This window comes from Penicillium hordei, assembly GCF_028827395.1.
Source record: "Penicillium hordei strain IBT 12815 chromosome Unknown utg000005l_segment0_segment0, whole genome shotgun sequence".
NCBI lineage: Eukaryota > Fungi > Ascomycota > Eurotiomycetes > Eurotiales > Aspergillaceae > Penicillium > Penicillium hordei.
This window is the reverse complement of record NW_026623146.1, coordinates 4,133,575-4,150,110: the sequence shown is the minus strand read 5'-3', so window position 1 is coordinate 4,150,110 and position 16,536 is coordinate 4,133,575. Positions and strand designations below refer to the sequence as shown.

The 16,536-nt window shown below is 46.2% G+C and overlaps 7 protein-coding genes across 7 annotated transcripts; 4 read left to right on the top strand and 3 right to left on the bottom strand.

Annotated features, from left to right (window-relative positions):
* Positions 1–1,629: 1,629 nt before the first annotated feature.
* N7537_010406 (tetratricopeptide repeat protein) lies at positions 1,630–2,076 on the bottom strand (the record flags this gene model as incomplete). The annotated part of the gene is made up of 1 exon (XM_056901460.1): positions 1,630–2,076. One exon carries the CDS (start codon positions 2,074–2,076, stop codon positions 1,630–1,632), a length of 447 nt encoding a protein of 148 aa, XP_056750128.1.
* An 881-nt stretch (positions 2,077–2,957) lies between these two features.
* N7537_010405 (uncharacterized protein) lies at positions 2,958–3,549 on the bottom strand (the record flags this gene model as incomplete). Its single annotated transcript, XM_056901459.1, has 2 exons — positions 2,958–3,169; positions 3,222–3,549. 2 exons carry the CDS (start codon positions 3,547–3,549, stop codon positions 2,958–2,960), a joined length of 540 nt encoding a protein of 179 aa, XP_056750127.1.
* A 1,230-nt stretch (positions 3,550–4,779) lies between these two features.
* N7537_010404 (uncharacterized protein) lies at positions 4,780–5,898 on the top strand (the record flags this gene model as incomplete). Its single annotated transcript, XM_056901458.1, has 1 exon — positions 4,780–5,898. The coding sequence occupies one exon, from the start codon at positions 4,780–4,782 to the stop codon at positions 5,896–5,898; it is 1,119 nt and encodes a 372-aa protein (XP_056750126.1).
* Positions 5,899–6,934: 1,036 nt separating this feature from the next.
* N7537_010403 (F-box protein) lies at positions 6,935–7,630 on the top strand (the record flags this gene model as incomplete). Its single annotated transcript, XM_056901457.1, has 1 exon — positions 6,935–7,630. The coding sequence occupies one exon, from the start codon at positions 6,935–6,937 to the stop codon at positions 7,628–7,630; it is 696 nt and encodes a 231-aa protein (XP_056750125.1).
* A 725-nt stretch (positions 7,631–8,355) lies between these two features.
* On the top strand, positions 8,356–9,072 carry N7537_010402 (exonuclease/endonuclease/phosphatase family protein; the record flags this gene model as incomplete). The annotated part of the gene is made up of 1 exon (XM_056901456.1): positions 8,356–9,072. The coding sequence occupies one exon, from the start codon at positions 8,356–8,358 to the stop codon at positions 9,070–9,072; it is 717 nt and encodes a 238-aa protein (XP_056750124.1).
* Positions 9,073–11,215: 2,143 nt separating this feature from the next.
* N7537_010401 (uncharacterized protein) lies at positions 11,216–11,765 on the top strand (the record flags this gene model as incomplete). Its single annotated transcript, XM_056901455.1, has 2 exons — positions 11,216–11,353; positions 11,403–11,765. The coding sequence occupies 2 exons, from the start codon at positions 11,216–11,218 to the stop codon at positions 11,763–11,765; spliced, it is 501 nt and encodes a 166-aa protein (XP_056750123.1).
* A 3,875-nt stretch (positions 11,766–15,640) lies between these two features.
* N7537_010400 (uncharacterized protein) lies at positions 15,641–16,232 on the bottom strand (the record flags this gene model as incomplete). The annotated part of the gene is made up of 2 exons (XM_056901454.1): positions 15,641–16,054; positions 16,107–16,232. 2 exons carry the CDS (start codon positions 16,230–16,232, stop codon positions 15,641–15,643), a joined length of 540 nt encoding a protein of 179 aa, XP_056750122.1.
* Positions 16,233–16,536: the final 304 nt, after the last annotated feature.

Here is a 16,536-nt window from a genome sequence, read left to right as displayed (position 1 = left end):
CGAGCTTTTTTTCTTCTCAAGTCGCTGATCTTCCTCCTGATAAAGCTGCTGACGAAAGGTTTCGGGAACATCATCATGAGTATCGAGGAGTCCACCCTCTTCCACATATCTGATGAGGTCCTTTAAATGTTGTGTCCTTAATCTATAATGCTTCTTGCCCTCTGGGTCTTGCTAGAAATATTGCCCTTCATGGCGGCACGGAGGCTCGGGACATCGTATGATACGATATACATCTCTCCAGACTGGGTCATGGCCAGAGGCATGCTCGGCGTCAATCTGAGCGTCTCGTTCGGCGAGCATTCGCTTAGTCACGGATGATCTCCCTCTCTTGTCAGTGCTGGAAGGAAGAGACCCGCTGTCATCTATATAGTTAATAGCTACCTGAAGCCGGATCGTCTTGCCACGATGAAAAAGATGGGCCCACGCTAGTAGCTGTCTCTCCACATCCTGCCAATCAACACTAGTACCCTCAAAATGTTTATCAATATTCCGTTAGGAGTTCACCGATAACACCATAACAGTATCATCAAGTCTCACCCTCCGGGTGCGGGCTATCTTCCGTCGTACAATTTTACTAGCGTCCGATTTTATCTCCTCCCAGTAAGAGCTGGGACACAGTGTCAAGTCTTGTTTCGTATCTTTCACCAAAACTCGGTTATTCAGCTTAACCTTCCACTCAATTTGGTAGTGAATACAGTCTGAAGGCTGTTCATCCCATGCATTTCCTTCACGACCCCCAACCTGCTGGTCGGACGGATATTCATGCAAGGAGGATGAACGTTCATCATTGATGTCGTCGGGGTTCGGTAAAGGGCATATTATTGATGGTGTGTATTCGCGGTCCAAAAAGCCAGGGGTGGGGGCATAGGAGGGAGTCTTCTCCCAAACGTACGGCATTTCATATTGATTGCAATCATCGTGAAAAGGAGTGTTGGTCATACCCTCAAGGTGAAAGATGATACCGAGGAGCCTAGTCACATTCTTGCGTGTTAGCTTATCCCAAGAGGCTGTCACAAAACAGCAAGGGAAAGCTATGGCTAACAGGCTGATTATTATGCTGGAAAGAGACATAAGCGTTCGTGTGTAAGCAGAGAACTGTACAGTTCTTCTCGAAACTGGCGTCACCACTTCTACTCTCTGATTCATTCTCAAACCCCACCTGCCAAGACAGGCTAGTCTATATTGGGGGCTATTCCGGAGTACCCTGGCAATGGAGTATGTTTTGATTCTTACGCGTATTGACCAGGGCATACTGAGCGGTGTATCCACTAGTAACATTAATACAAATGACACCTCGATACCCCAATTTGGAAACTGTGGTTCCTTAGTACGGGTTGATCTTGGCAGTCAATCATGAGTGGTCAAATTAGAATGTCGCTCAAACTGACATCAGCAGTATGCGCTGGGTTCCTTGGGATTCGAAAAAATGTATTTGTTGAAGGAACACAAAGGATTTTCGGCACCTGATCCTACTTGTGCATTTTTCCAATGATGGGTGACAGGCATGAATGAACTGACCATAAACTAAAAACAGATTAAACCTGTCGCTGGGGGCTTAATATTTTTGTCCTGTGAAGCAGATGTTGATCTCGTGAAATTGGATTTTTTTTTGATTACTTTAACGACGAACTAAAACCTTGTCAGCGATCCGTACACAAGCCATGCTGATACATTGACCGTGTCAGTCAACAATTTGGTCTTTCGGCTTGCAGTAGCAAAGCCAGCTTTGTAGTAATATTCTGCCTTCCGCATATCCCCAAGGTCTCGGTATACATCGCCCAGTTCACAGTTAAGCGTTCTGAGCCTTTTATAGTCGATGCCGAAATTCTTTTGATGTTCCTCAATCAGGTTCTCATACCGGCTGATTGCCCGAACATAATCACTCCTGCATGCGGAAAGACGTGCAAGGCTCCATTTGATGCGAATTTCTAGAGAACGCATCCCGCCTACCAGCTTCAAAATGCAGTCCGCGTCATAAATGTTCTGCGTGGCTTCTTCGAGGTTCCCTTGCCGGAGCAGAGCTTCCGCACCGCTCACTAGGGATGATGCAGTTCCAATATGAGAAAGTCCGTTCATGGTGACATGGAGGTCAGTACATTTTTTGAAGATAATCAGCGCATCTTGGTAATTTCCCCTTCACATTTGCAACTGCCCACTCAATAGCAACCTGTCCACATGCGAAAGATGATTCGTGGTATATCCTCGGGATTCGAAATCAGTTAACCTTTTATGGAATATTTCTGCTGCATCAAGGTTTATGCTTTCCACTTCGAGCAGTATAAGACACATCATGGTCTTGCATGTAAGAGCAGTTGAATCACCAAGCCAGGCCGACTGGAGTTGAAGGGACTGGAGAAGAAGATCCCTAGCGAGTTTCTCTCTTCCGTGATATCCAAGAAATGCTGCAATCATTGTTTGATGCCCTTCTAGGATACCGCCGTATTCTCTTACTTGTTCTGAGCTTCCAATAAGTGAGCTTCGCTGTTGGATGACCTGCGTAGCGTTCCCAAGTAGAATCTTTCTGCAGCCCAAGGAGAACCCCTCCCAGTCATGAGTAGCGAGAGGAGCCGCAACTGTAGCTGTCGCCTGGGATATCAACTGTGAATGATGTCTTTTGTCTCGGATCATATCTTTTTGCAGCTCTTCCTGTATTCTCAAATGTGATATTCGAATCACAAGTCCGGTGCTGCTTTCCAGTTCCTTGGTTATGAGCCCGAGTGATGAAATCCGCATTACAGTAGCGGCCGCTTTCGCTTTCCATGTCAGGAACAGAAATATCTTGTTTCAAACCCTAATCACATGATACGCTAAACCAGATACGAATAGCGCGTGAATGATGCGTCTCGTATTCGACAGGGTAATAATACCAGAAGCTTCACCAGTATGGAAGATACAAGATACAAAGGTTTAGATCTAGTCACCTAGTCCGGGAACATGGCACTACCACCTTCTTGACACTACCCGGCATTTTTGCGTCGCTTGCTTCCTGCATGATGTACTTGCTGAGAATTCAGATCCCGGAGAGTCAGTCGTCTCTTTTCTGCGTTTTCCGTCAATCGGCGATTTTGAATTCTGGCGGAACGACGTAGCTGCCCAAGCCGCATAGCAGCACTCTTTATGCCCGCCTCCTTCTTACCACATGGAAGATCTTTGAAATCTCTCGCGGCACCTTTGAGCCAAAATTAGCATTTCGATGGTTCACATATTGCTGAAACACATACCCGAATTTCTGTTATGATCGTCAAGCAGGCAAGGAGCGAGTTTTTTAAGCACTCCAGATTCGAGCCAAAGGGCAACGTGAAGATCAAATTCCTTTTCCCCATTCACGCTGTGAGTGGCATTTAAAATTCTCACAATCGTTGGGTGGTCATCCTTCTTCGCCTTGCGTTTTGTTGTCTCTAAGGTGACTTCGAGTCCGTATTCGAACCAGCTATCCAACCCCTTGTCGAGTTGCATAGGTTGAGGTAGACTCCATCCATCGAATACCTGTGGCAAAATTTTTATAATTTCATCCTCGTCTACGGATACAACTCCTTCTACCAGATACATAGTCGTAGCATCAATGATTCGGTAGCACCAGACGCAAGATATCGTCTGCAAGGAGGCCACAGTATACTGATGTTTATTAGTCGCGCTGCCTAAAAGGGTACTTGAGATAAATGAATGTGCTTACCATGGTGACAGTAGACCGGGTTTGCCTAACCTAGTAGTTTACACTTTGTGGAGGCAAATTATCAAGAAAGCAGGGCGCGCTGGTGCCTTATTTATATTGGGGGAAGTGCGAAAGGTCGGGAAACCTACGATCTGTTTACATAATACAATGTCTCCTAGGAGCAATATCACGGTGCCCAGCGGTTGTAGTGTACACTGACAGGGGTTTCAATGGTTACTGAAATCCAGCATGATTTATCTAATGTTTCGAGTAGCAGTTTCCACTACTACTTCGCAGCCACTCTGTACGGTCTAGTATAAAGGACCCGGGCCACTGCAAAGATTCAATCCGATACAAACCCCTTTTTATATTGAGGTAATTTGGAGTATGGTTAATCTGTTACAAGTGACTGGTAACAGACAGATCACAGTCCATACAGTCATGAGATAATGGATATTTTCATGGCATTGTCTAGTATTACTGGGCTGAGATTCTTCCGAGAATATTGGTCTAGGGTTGACTGTCGTAAAAGGTATAGCGCTGGGCCAAATAGGTTAATATATAATTCAAGGGAGTAAAGAGGTGAAAGTGATTACGAGCGCGTCTTCAAGCTGAAGGAGGCGGAAAAATGTACGAGCGACTATGAGAAGGCTCTAGGCCTAGACCACCATGGGAATCGGCGACTTGCAGAGACATCGAATGCATCAAGGTTGTCGAAGGAAGATAGGACCTAACACTCCATAGAATATAGCGTTGGTTAGAATGTTTTGGTATGTGAATTGCAATGACTTGATGGGGAGGGAAGGTAGCATTGTGATTTTAAATCTGTGACAATACATGACCAGTTAGTTACGATACTTCTTTTGGTATTATACCAATCGACCTTGTGACGGTTTTGGATACGAGGGTAACTAAACACGGCTTAGTAGCGCATGTGATTAGGGTTCGAAAAAGCTCCTCTGTGTTGTCCGACATGGAAGGCGAAAGTGGTCACTACTGTACAGTCTCGACCGGTCGCTACTGTAAGTTTCGGGTATCAGGCGGCTAGTGACTGTATCACCAGGAGGACCTGACTTCTCTGTAGTGAAGGACTGTACTTTTTGGACCCTCCGACCCTCCCGAGGACCATGGGGATGACCACGAGAAGCCTGCGGGTGGGGCTGAACCCCCAGCTTCCAAACCCCCCAACCCGTCGCACATCTCCCACCCCCGAAGCCGCAAACCCCACAATCTCACCCGAATACCCCAACGTTGAGGACTTTTCTCTCGCCGAGGATGATTCTCATAATGAGGACGATTCTCACGTCGAGGATGATTCTCACGATGAGGATTACTTTCTCGTCTCAATCACCTACGATTACTCCACCATCACAGCCCGAGCTCGTTCGTTCAAAGGAATAGTGCTTGCTGGGGCCACTCCGCTCCAACTGGCCCAGAATGGCTTCTATTACCGACCTTCAGGAGTCAGCAATGTGGCATGCTGTTTTGCCTGCCAATCGACCAAGCACTTATCCACCTTCCAATGCACCCCGTCCGAGGAAGTGCAACAGCTACACGAGGAAGACTGCATATGGCAGATAATCTCGTGCGATTTGAAACACCACCTCGGAACTCACAACAAACCCCCCTCCTCAACCACCGCATTCTCCTCCCCTAAACGGTTAACTCCTACCGCCGATTCCAGTACACCAACTACAGACGACTCCAGTACAAAGACTCAAACTCAATCCACGCCGATCACATCTACTACAGCGAAGGAATGGTTGAACACCAACCTGGACTGCCGTTCCAATCCGCTACCCGCCATAATAGACCCAGAGCCTCAACAACCTCCAACAGCCCACTCTCCCCAGCCTCATCAAACGATACCGTCCATCACTTTCTCGCCCCAAAACCAACAAACAACGTATGCTTTCGTCCTCCAGCGACCTGTCACATCTATACCGCAACCGACTCCTCCAGTGCAAGAACCTTTTCTTCCCGCCAACCCCATACTCACAATTGAAGATCTTCATCTTCGTTTTCACAATAAACCGTCACCGTTCCATCTCAAGAATAAGACAAGCCAACGCTCAATCAAACGAACTCGGAACAAAACCGCATCTGTCACTCAGTCACTGTCCAGATTCTTAGCCTCTGCTTTGCCCGCATTCTCGCGGTTCCTAACAGAGATGCAGCCAAAATCGGATACTTCGTATCCGTCTCATCCGCAATTCCACTATAGCCGCGCCATGAGGGCAGCCTAACAATGGAAACGGCAATTGGCCACGATAGGCCGTGACGAGGCTCTAAGTTCATGTCAGAAAGTGGATCAATTTATATGTACATACCCGGATATATAGTCGTCGTATACTGCATATCGCCTTGCGAGGGGTCAGTGTAAATGAATACTACTACTACTACTACTACTACTACTGTACAGTCTCGAGAAAGAGATCAGAGCTCCATTGGCCGTCAAGAATGAAAAATTTGTAATATAAGGGGTGTGAGTCGCCATGTGCTTGGGACATGAGATAAAATTCGTGGAATGTGCACTCTGCAGTAGGACCCATGGTTGAAAGTTGCAACAGAAAGTCGAGTACATCATGGTCTTGACTTCGAAGATTGTCGAATGAAAGGCGAAGTGGCGTTCTCAATCGAGCAGAAGATTTAAGGTGTTTTTTGGCAAATTGTGAACTTCGCCTTTTAAACCTCGCGGTTGCTTTGAAGCCGAGCTTGAAGCTTCCAAGGGATCCATTCTGATGTCAATGTAATGGGCAATGCTCAACCGTAAGGGGTTGTCTCGGAATTTCTACCATTTGCAATCATCATGCTGCGAGTCAAAATCTTATTGGATACCTGGACTTCCATAGCTAAAGCTGTCGTGTATTCGGATTCCATACTCCCTTCTGGGAACTTAGATCGCACGACCAATGCCTTAAACTCTCCTGTTGTGCCATGGATTTCGCCATGGACCAGCTGCTATCAACCCCATCTCCACAGGTAACCAATAGATTGTCAAGTTTGGGTCGCTTGCTAATATTTAATTGATCTCTTCGCGCCGCGGTTTTACCAAGACCTCTATTTCTGCAAACTAATCAAACACCATGCCAGCACCAACCTAGTATCACGTGATGGGATGTAACGCATATATGCCTAACTTTCCGCCCTCGGACATGTTCGCTTTAACTTGGTCGCCACATATACATCCGCAACCTATGGCATTGGATCGAGGTCAACTTCGCCGGCCTTGCTTATTTTCTGCGATATATTATACATGAACTCGGTCATTCGAGGACCATAATGGCATCCTTTCTTACTCTACCACCAGAGATCTTGGTTCTAATCGCAACGAACCTTGACCTTGCCAATTACTTACGGTTCCGCATGACTTGTCGTCAGATGTGGAAATTATTTGGCTGTGAGGCTCTTGCGCCCACTTTGAAAGATATCAAGGCTCTTAAAAGCGAGGAGCTAGAGTATTGGTATGAGAACTGTCAATTAGGAAAACATCATTACATATCGAAAGGCCACATTCTATCATACGCCTATCGCAAGAATGGTCTGACTTTAGGCCTGAAGTTTCTGATCGAAAAAGGAGCATCCCTGAAGTTTATTTCTTGTGGCAACCTCGTTGAGCAGGCCGCTCGTTCGAACGATTACAAAAGTCGATTGAGCTGGTTGACCGATCATGGTGCTTCTTATCATGAGGTCCGAGGTGGGATCAACAGGCTCTGTTGTGAAAGTTACGACAGAAGCTGCAAATCCCACGACAAACGCGATATCGACAAGTTCAGGTGGCTGTTCCAGCACGGAGCCTCTTTGGATATTTTGGCCAAAACAGTCCTCCAAGTTCGAAACCGATATGGTCCAAGGACAGCGGAAGCTCTACGATTTCAACACAACCGTTTGAGGAAGGTACTCAGTGCGGAGCAGATCCCTCGACCTCCCAAAAAATTGTCACAGCGCCTTCGACATATCGCCACGACTTCGTACTAGAACCGGTACGAATAAGGCGTGAACCCTGTCAAAATCACTCGCTTAACTATGGTTCTGACCCATACCTATACGTAAGGGGAGGATTTGAGGAATTATCAAAATTCTCAAGGATCAGTCTCTGTATTGTTATACACCTTATCCTAATCAATCGAAGTTAGCCTCGCGTTTCTTGCCTGGTCAATACTTTTTCTTCACACAAATTATCTGTAGAGCGTCTGAGTCGACCTTGAGATGCTGCTTCCCATGAAGCGTTGGATATTGTTGCTTTTGTTGTATGGAAAATAAGAAGGCAGGATTGTGAGTATCTGAATACTGTTGAAACGAAGGTCAACTGATAACAAGCATAGGTCTCAATATTCTAATTTATTGTCACAGTAGCTCCTGTTATGACGTTGGCAACTTATGTATATTACGTGTTCACCGCGGGCCATCTGTGTTTGATGAAGAAGTCTTTTCCTGGCCTCGACCTAACTACTGTCTGTTGATTCCACCGCTGAGAGAACCAATGCTGAGAATGTGTAATTGGTAAGGAGCATTACCAGTGGCAATTGTACAATGTTACAATTGCCAGGAAATTGGACACAAGGCATTCCAGTGCAAGAACACGCAAAAGTGCGCCAAGTGCGCCGCGGAGGGCCACGGCCAAACGGTTCTGAGGTGCATTCCATGCGGGGGCCCTCATGAATGGTTCAGCAGAAATTGTCGGATACTCTCTCCATCACGACATGAATAAAAGCGTCCGAATCATTCAACTGGATGTGAGGAAACAGGGAGCAGTGCATGACAGTTTGATGAACGATGAAGAGACACGAAACGCAGTGGCACTCGCGATTCAGGAACCCCAAGCGAGGAGAATCCAAGGGCGGCTCCTGACAACCCCGATGGGACATCACAAATGGACCAAGATGGTCCCCTCCACTTGGAGGGAGGGCCGATGGCCAATCCGAAGCATGCTGTGGGTAAATAAGGATGTGGAAGCGGAGCAAGTGCCGATCGAGTCGCCGGACCTGACCGCAGCGGTCATCCGCATCCCGGAGCGTCTAATATTTATGGCATCAGTCTACTTAGAAAGAGGGGATGCCGCAGCGTTGGACAACGCATGTGATCGCCTCAGAAAAGCAATCAATGAGGTACGGCAAGACGCGGGAACGGTGATGGAGATCATGATCGTGGGGGACTTTAACCGCCACGATCAGCTCTGGGGAGGAGACGACGTATCTTTAATAGGACAAGGAGAAGCGGATCCAATCATCAACCTCATGAGTGAATTCGCTCTCTGTATCCTGCTCAAACGAGGCACGAAGACATGGCACGGTGGAGGGCAGAGTGAGGTCTGCGAGTCCACGATCGACCTCGTCCTAGCCTCAACCAACTTGACAGACTCGATGGTCAAGTGCGCAATACACGGAACGGAGCACTGTTCGGACCACCGCGCTGTTTAGACCGTTTTCGATGCCCCGTGGCCGGCTCCACGGCATCAGGAACAGCTGCTGCTCAAAAACGCACCAATGAAGGACATCAACGCGCGAATTGCGGGCACCTTAGCCACCACTCCGGCGGGAGGCACGGTGCAGCAGAAAACCGACCGGCTCATGTCTGCGGTGTCGGAGCCGGTGCATATTTTGACGCCGAGGGCCAAACCGTCGCCACACGCAAAGCGATGGTGGACGGCGGACCCAACACAACTCCGTCAGATATACACATATTGGAGAAACCACGCCCGCTTGGAGCGACGAGCAGGGCGAAAGGTACCACACCTGGAAAATATGGCCGCAAGTGCGGCGAAACAATACCACGATGCTATTCGCAAACAAAAGAAGAAGCACTGGAATGAGTTCCTGGCGGACAACGATAATATATGGAAAGTAAGGAGGCAGCTGTACCGGGGAAAACACACCCGTTCTGCTTTCGCTGTCGCGCGAGAGAGCACACATCAAGCAAGGGATCCACGCCCAATGGAAGAAAGAATGGAACGAGTCGAGCACCGGCGCCCATCTACGTCAGATCCACGGTATACTACCGGCCAAGTACACCAGACAGCTCCACGGCTCTCTGCCTAGAGATCGAGCGTACTTACTAACGCAGCTGCAAACTGGACACTGCTGGTTGTCAACATATGCCAAGGCTTTTCGATTCCGCGATGACGACCTCTGCCTCTGCGGCGAACGGGAAAGCGTTCACCACGTGTTGTTAGATTGCGCACGATTGAGAGAACAGAGGAGAGAGCTGCGAATTAAGGTTGGCGATGCTTTCAACAGCGTATCGACACTGTTGGGTGGACCAGGAGAAGAAGGAAGAGGTAAGATTGACAGTGCATCACGGACCAAGACAGTCTTGGATTTCGCTGGAGCATCGCAACGGTTTCAAGGGCGCGCTCCATAAGGGCAGCATAAACACAACGACGGCATAGAGGCCACAGCAGGCCTCGGCGAGACTCCAAGTTTGCTTAGAAAGTGGTAAAAGATACATGTACATAGGAAGATATATATAGTACTTGTAGGCTGTATATCGTTTCGACAGTTGGATCCCAGGTCACGTGATGTATATAGATCTATAGGAGTGGCTACCTGTTAGGCAGACACTCCGCTAGGCAGCCGGGAGATGAGCTGCTGCAACTACAAATAGTTGGATCTCCTCATATGGTTGAATATCATCACACTTGTACCTTAATCTAGGGTTCAACTTCGACGAGGGGTCAGCGTAAATTAATTACTCACACACATACTGTAATTTGCGTGGCTTCCTCTTCGTCGTCACCAGGTGCAATAACTTCAGGGGATGCTTGGAACTAGTACATGATAGGAAGATTCAGGCTGTGACCGTGGAGCCGATTTAGTCAGCGTGTAAGGGCCAGCTCTCTGCGATGAACGGTCCCCGCCCTTCCGCTTACCAGTGGAGGAAGGGGTAGCGGGCAAATGGTGATTTAGTGTTGGGAGAAAATCTATATCATCCGTAACGACAGCTAACTGGCGGTGTACTTTTATGAGGCCGAAAATAGGGCCGGTCAAGAAATCAAGAAAACATGGGTGTTTGGTAATATATGGTTGCGGTAGCCTGCGTCTGGGTTTATTTGCGAATACTGTACCTAGAAAAATCTAGGAGGGCCAAAAGGGATTTGTGGCATTCTCTAAAATTCTGTTGAAACGACTTTCCAAGAAATATACGTACAAAATGGTCAATAAAGTAATTTTACTATAATTGCACGTTATGACGGAACCATCGCTATCAATGAAAACTTTTGTACTGTTCTCGTAAAGTGATCAATACATGTGCCCACATTTTGCAAGCTTAACGTGAATATATGCGTTATGATGTTTATTAAGTACTAACAAAACAAGTATCAACGTTGATCTGTATCCATCATTTATGAAAGGCAAGGAAATAAAAGATATCTTCAGCCATGTATTATGCATCGTTTAACCGTCGGGGCATCACTTTGCGTTTTACTTCTAGCTTGGGCTCCTTCAAATGGCTAAGTAGCGTCGATATAGTACTTTAGGATATATATAAGGACGGTGCTGGATTTGGCTTGTTGGGAAGAATTGATACTTTGTGCTTCCTATGCGATCTATTTCTGTAGCAAATATGCAGGCTGAAAGTCTTTCCCAGAGGCGCCCTACCAAGCGCAGACGCCGCTCCTCCAGCCTTCAGGACTTTGAGAGGCCTGAAAACAGCATTTCTGGGCCCGGTCTTCCCATATTTGCACCGCCGCAGATGACTCAGGTAACAAACGCTCTTATCACAATCATACTTCTCTCTAACGGAAGCTTAGATGACCCAAGGTGTTAACTCTGCCTTAACGAACGAAATCAAACTTCTGATAGGGAAATGCCCAGCCCTTGTACCTCAAGCGATCTGGCTGGTTGATGTGTACCAATGCTTGTGGGAAGCCTACTTAAAAGCATACGCAAAGGTCAAAGTAGCCGGAGAAGAACAGCGTCTACTTAGAAATTCGAATAATTGGCTAGAGGAAACCAACGAGTCTCTTCGTCGCATCTGTACCGACAGAGAAGCAAGCCTGTGTGACAGCCTCCAAGCCTTTCAGTCAGTCCGTCAAGGTATTCTTAATATCTTTCAAGATACCTATAGACTTCACCAACTTCTACCGTCGTCGAGAAACCCAGCCACAAGTTAGCGATGTACGCTGAGGGAATCACCAGTGATCTACTATATCAATCGCGCGATTTTTTATATTTGGCATCAACCAAAGATCAAGTTTCTGACTTTTACAGCACTACGAGAAGTTAAAATTCAATATAGTGGTAATCTAACCAATTGTGAAATGCCACTAAATTCTTTCTAAGAAAAGGAAATGGCCAACGGCTAGGCTCTATAAAGTAGAACTATTAATGCATCATCAATTTGTGTTTTCAGTGTCTTACGGTCAAATATTTCAGTTAAGCTTGGGATAAACGCCGATATAGTCTCTCGTCCACTCGTCCTACTTGAAACGGTCATTTCGTGGTACTACCAAAAGTGCTATCTTACTATCTTACTTGAAGGTGGATATTGCTTGTTTTGTAATGAATCATAATTGGCGAATGACCGAGTCCCCATGACCAGCTCCGATGCAATACAACAGACTAGAGGAATAGAAGAATATCATTGCCATACTATACACAGTTATATATCTCGTTCCATGCCAGTCTTCGGAATTACTAAGTCGAATCTACGTCCTATTAATTTCACCCTTTGGGTGAGAATCACAATTGGGGTAATATCTCGGACGGTGCATAGACAACTGTCCTTCAAACGCCTTGTCACTATGATCAGCGTGTCTCAGCATAAAGCAAATAACCTTTAAGAAATAATAACGAGGCATTACTGTATCGCGATTTGCGACTACTATTTCCCTGGCTACGACGTTCAACTACCTTCCGCTGGGCGGAGCCAGATGTTGTATTTGATTCCAATTCCACCAGGAGTAAGGAATTCTTTTCTGCTCCTGTCCTCGATGTTTTCATGCTTCCTACAAGAACCCTTTTCCGCAGGCTTCACCACCAAGTACCCTCATTAAAATGCATTTTTTTAAACTATACTTTGTCCATAATAGGCAGAACCCGAGGTATAGTAAGTTTAAACAAAAAAAGAAGGCGTTAAAGGGCTTAAAATAAACCAGGTCAAACAGAAATGTGACGTGCAGGACTATTCATCTGCTACAATATATTCTAATAAAGAACCGCGATAGACCTAATCGCTGAGTTGCCTCGCCCTGACAATTATACCGGGCAACTGTACGGTTGGAAGCTACACGTGCATTTGAAAGTTAATTTAGCATCCAACAGCCCGAGAATTTATTCAGTCGTTCCTGAGGCTAGTCTTGCGTACGAATACAAGACTTAAGTAGTTTTCTCTATGGGTAATATGAGACTTATTCGCAAATTTGCCCAGTTCATACATCTCGAATAATACTAATCGATGGCGAATTTCAGGAACTGTCCTCTGCTTCAAATTCCAGCCTAGGTAACTTGCTTCAAACCCTATAAATACCAAGCCAACAGTTATTCCTATTCTTCTGTATCCAGGCCATTTTTGACACTCTTCGCGCTTAAGCAAAGCCAGAGCGTATTGAATCTTTCGCCGGAGAGCATTTGATCTCACATCTTATCTCACATCTTAGATCGAAGTTCCTCATCACTATGCATTGGCTGCACGGCATTAGGCTGTGGATAGCCCACAAGTACGTAAGGTTGTTTATTCAAGTCAAGATGTCGCTTATGAAATTACCGTTTGTTAGTCTAGGGCACATAACCACCATCGGGAGACGTGAATGCGAAAATTGCATTCGCTCTTCAAACATCGAGTCATTTCCTTACCATACTCCAATGCCAGTGTCTCGGCAAAACGAAGTGCTCTACTGCCAGCGCTGCCATGGCCGCCGATCGTCTTCCTACCATCGCGATTATCGTAGGGATCCTGCAACATTTTCCCCTATAGGCATCTGCTCTCGAAGAAACACAAACTGTGCTGCAGCGAAAGCAAGGTTGGAGCACACTCGTGCACCCCATCATTCCTGGATCCATGAGTTGCCGGTGGACTGAACATGTGAATGATAAGACTTGTACGCTGCAGAGCCTATCTTCAGCAAACAAACACAAGGATTTACTGGATTTTAACACTCCTCGCGATAAGACATTTACTCGAAGAGTCTTTTTCTTTTACTCTGTCATGAATTGCGTGGAAGTGTTTACTGTTTTATTTGTAGTTGGCCGAAAGCATATGGACACTTGGAATGAGGTTAGTCAGCCAGTACATTGGGTGCTTGGAGCGTAAGCTGATACCCATTCTCCCTTGGCTTTTCAGCTACATCAAAATTGGAAATTGGAAATTGGCTTCCCCCACACAGAAAATTTTTCGAATCTTGCCGCCAAGACCCAAGATCGAATACTCATGGAACACCATTGTTCTATAATAACTTCTCTATGCGAACCATAGAAGCCAATTTCGGACATTACTGTACATGGAGGAAATTCCAGTTCAGTTAAACCGAACGATCAGCTCTTCGAGTCTTTCTGCGTAAACCCAAATAGTTCTGACCGACATAGATACATAAATAAAAGGTGATATTGCCTGCTTTTATTACTGTATTCAGGAGTTTGGTCAGAGTAGGATTCTCAGGAGCCATACATTGAGCTTTTCGCAAGATTAAAATATTAAATTTACATGATTTGACAGAAATCGGTTGTATGGCGAACGTACTGGTAAACTTCATATCAGTACAATTCTCTAACTGAAAACAACAATGGTCTGAATTTAACAATCTGGTCAGATACAATTAGTAAGCAAAATGCATAGTGACAGTCACATGTATACAGGGTAAAAAGACATTATCATCCTTGATCTTTTACCGCTCCTAGGACCCCGGTAGCGGTGCCGAATATGGTATTGATTAACCTACCAGTGGTGGCACACGTGCAACATCAATTAATCTTGAGCTCATAGATATAATATGTAGTCCTTGTGCACAGAGAGCACACTTCAAAAACAGCCATGGGGGTTTTCGCGATAACACATTCCATCTTGGACACAATATTGCTCTCTATCTATTCACTTTAACTTTTTTTATGTGGCCGAACACTTGCAAAACTTCCAGTTTACCAGAAGTTTAATTTCGCAGCTTCATTGCTTTCATTTACCTTCATCGGCATGCTCTTAGGTTTTACTTTGGCCGGCAGGGATGAAAAAGGTATGCCCACTCTGATTGAAGCTCTAAGGAACCAGCTCATCATTACGATAACACAGTCCAAAGTATTCTAATCAATATAACCAGCATAATTCCATCCTTTGAGGTATGTCATCTTTTCAGGGCAGTGTCCAGAACAGTTGTGTAACAAGGCAGTACCTCACTAGTGCTTTCGACTGAGCAAAGCAGTGGATCTGCCCTTCGCTTCGCCTCGTGTTGTTTGCTTCGTTGTGGCGATATGCTCTAGCTTCGTTAAACTGTTGCTTGGTATTCTGGGTGTATACACTGGTTTGCCTTTGCATTTTGGCATAGTCGTCATATTTGTGATCGATTATACCTGCCTTGCCCTGGGCTTCTACTGGCTCTCTCGAAAATCAATTTTCGGACATTTAGGTCGCCTAAAATCGCAAGGTGAAATGCACCAGTTGTATGCAATAGCCTTTGTTCTTATGGTGGTTGCGGTCCTGGGGGGTAAATCCCTGAGTCTTTCCTAACTTACCAAGATTTTACTGACTATCGTAGCTTCGACTGATAAGCTCTGGAGCGTGTTATCTCCGTCATATTCATTTCAAACGATCAAGGATTTGTGCGGAGCACGTTTCGCTGCCGAGCCATACAGATCATCTACCTCACACCGACCGAAACTCTGCTACCTATGAGAGCATGATCCGCGACATCTACGTACAATGAGAATATATGGGCTGTTGCTAATGGCAGCTATAAGGAAGATGTTGGCGACCTAGAACAGTATGAAATTCCTGATCTTGACAGTATTGCATCCTTAAAGTATGATTGTGCCCTATAGTCAAAGGATTGGAGATGGTAATTCATGCAGCTCCTTCGTCTGTTCTGTCGCCTGTCTCAAGCATTGATTCTAAGATTCCGCCCTCTGAATTCCTTAGGATACTACCAATACCAGTGCCGAGATTGTCAAAGGCTTGCCCAAAACATGCTAGTTCTTTTTCCTGTTTAGCGTATCGACTCTGCAAGCATTCACGTTCTTGGTATAAATAAAGATTCGCCGTGCGGAGCTCCTCATTGGCCTTTTCAAGAAATTGGCATTCGGTCTTCCTTGCGAGGTGGGATTCATACAGCCGTCGATAAAGCTTCACGATTTGGCTAGCCTGGTGTGCGAGTGGAGGGTTGTCTTGATATCGCCGCATCAACTCTTCGGCGACCGGTTGGAACGGTTCAGCGGCCAATGCTTCTCCCTCGTTCGGGGGCTGTTGCAGCTCTGGTAGCTTTTCCCTACGGTTAGTACACAGCTGAAAAGTGGACAGAATTGTTACCTACCAGCTGCTGATCATGGTTCTGCAGCGCTGGAAAGACCGGGGGCTCATTAACGTGTTCCGGCGGGACGCTCTCTCTGTCTTGGTCGTGCTTGACTTTCGCTTCAGGCTCGTTGTGAAGACCGTCCATTGTGAGAGTTTGTCGGCAGGTAATTAAGACCAGGCTTTGGCATGGGAGCCTATTTATACCAAGCGGCCGGGCCAATATACTTGGGCAAGTGACACAACTGTGGCGCATCACGTTTCTGAGGCTGACCTTGTCTGATGTTGTGTATTTGAAGCAACGCGCCCATCCAGAAATAAATGGAGCTTGTTCACATGTCCAACGTGAGTAGCAATAGCTCCTACCAGAGGGGCTCGAAGGGTGTTCGTGCAACCCTTGGACACTGGTTTGCTCAAAAAAAGTACCATGCCCTCATTCAGCGAAATGGTCA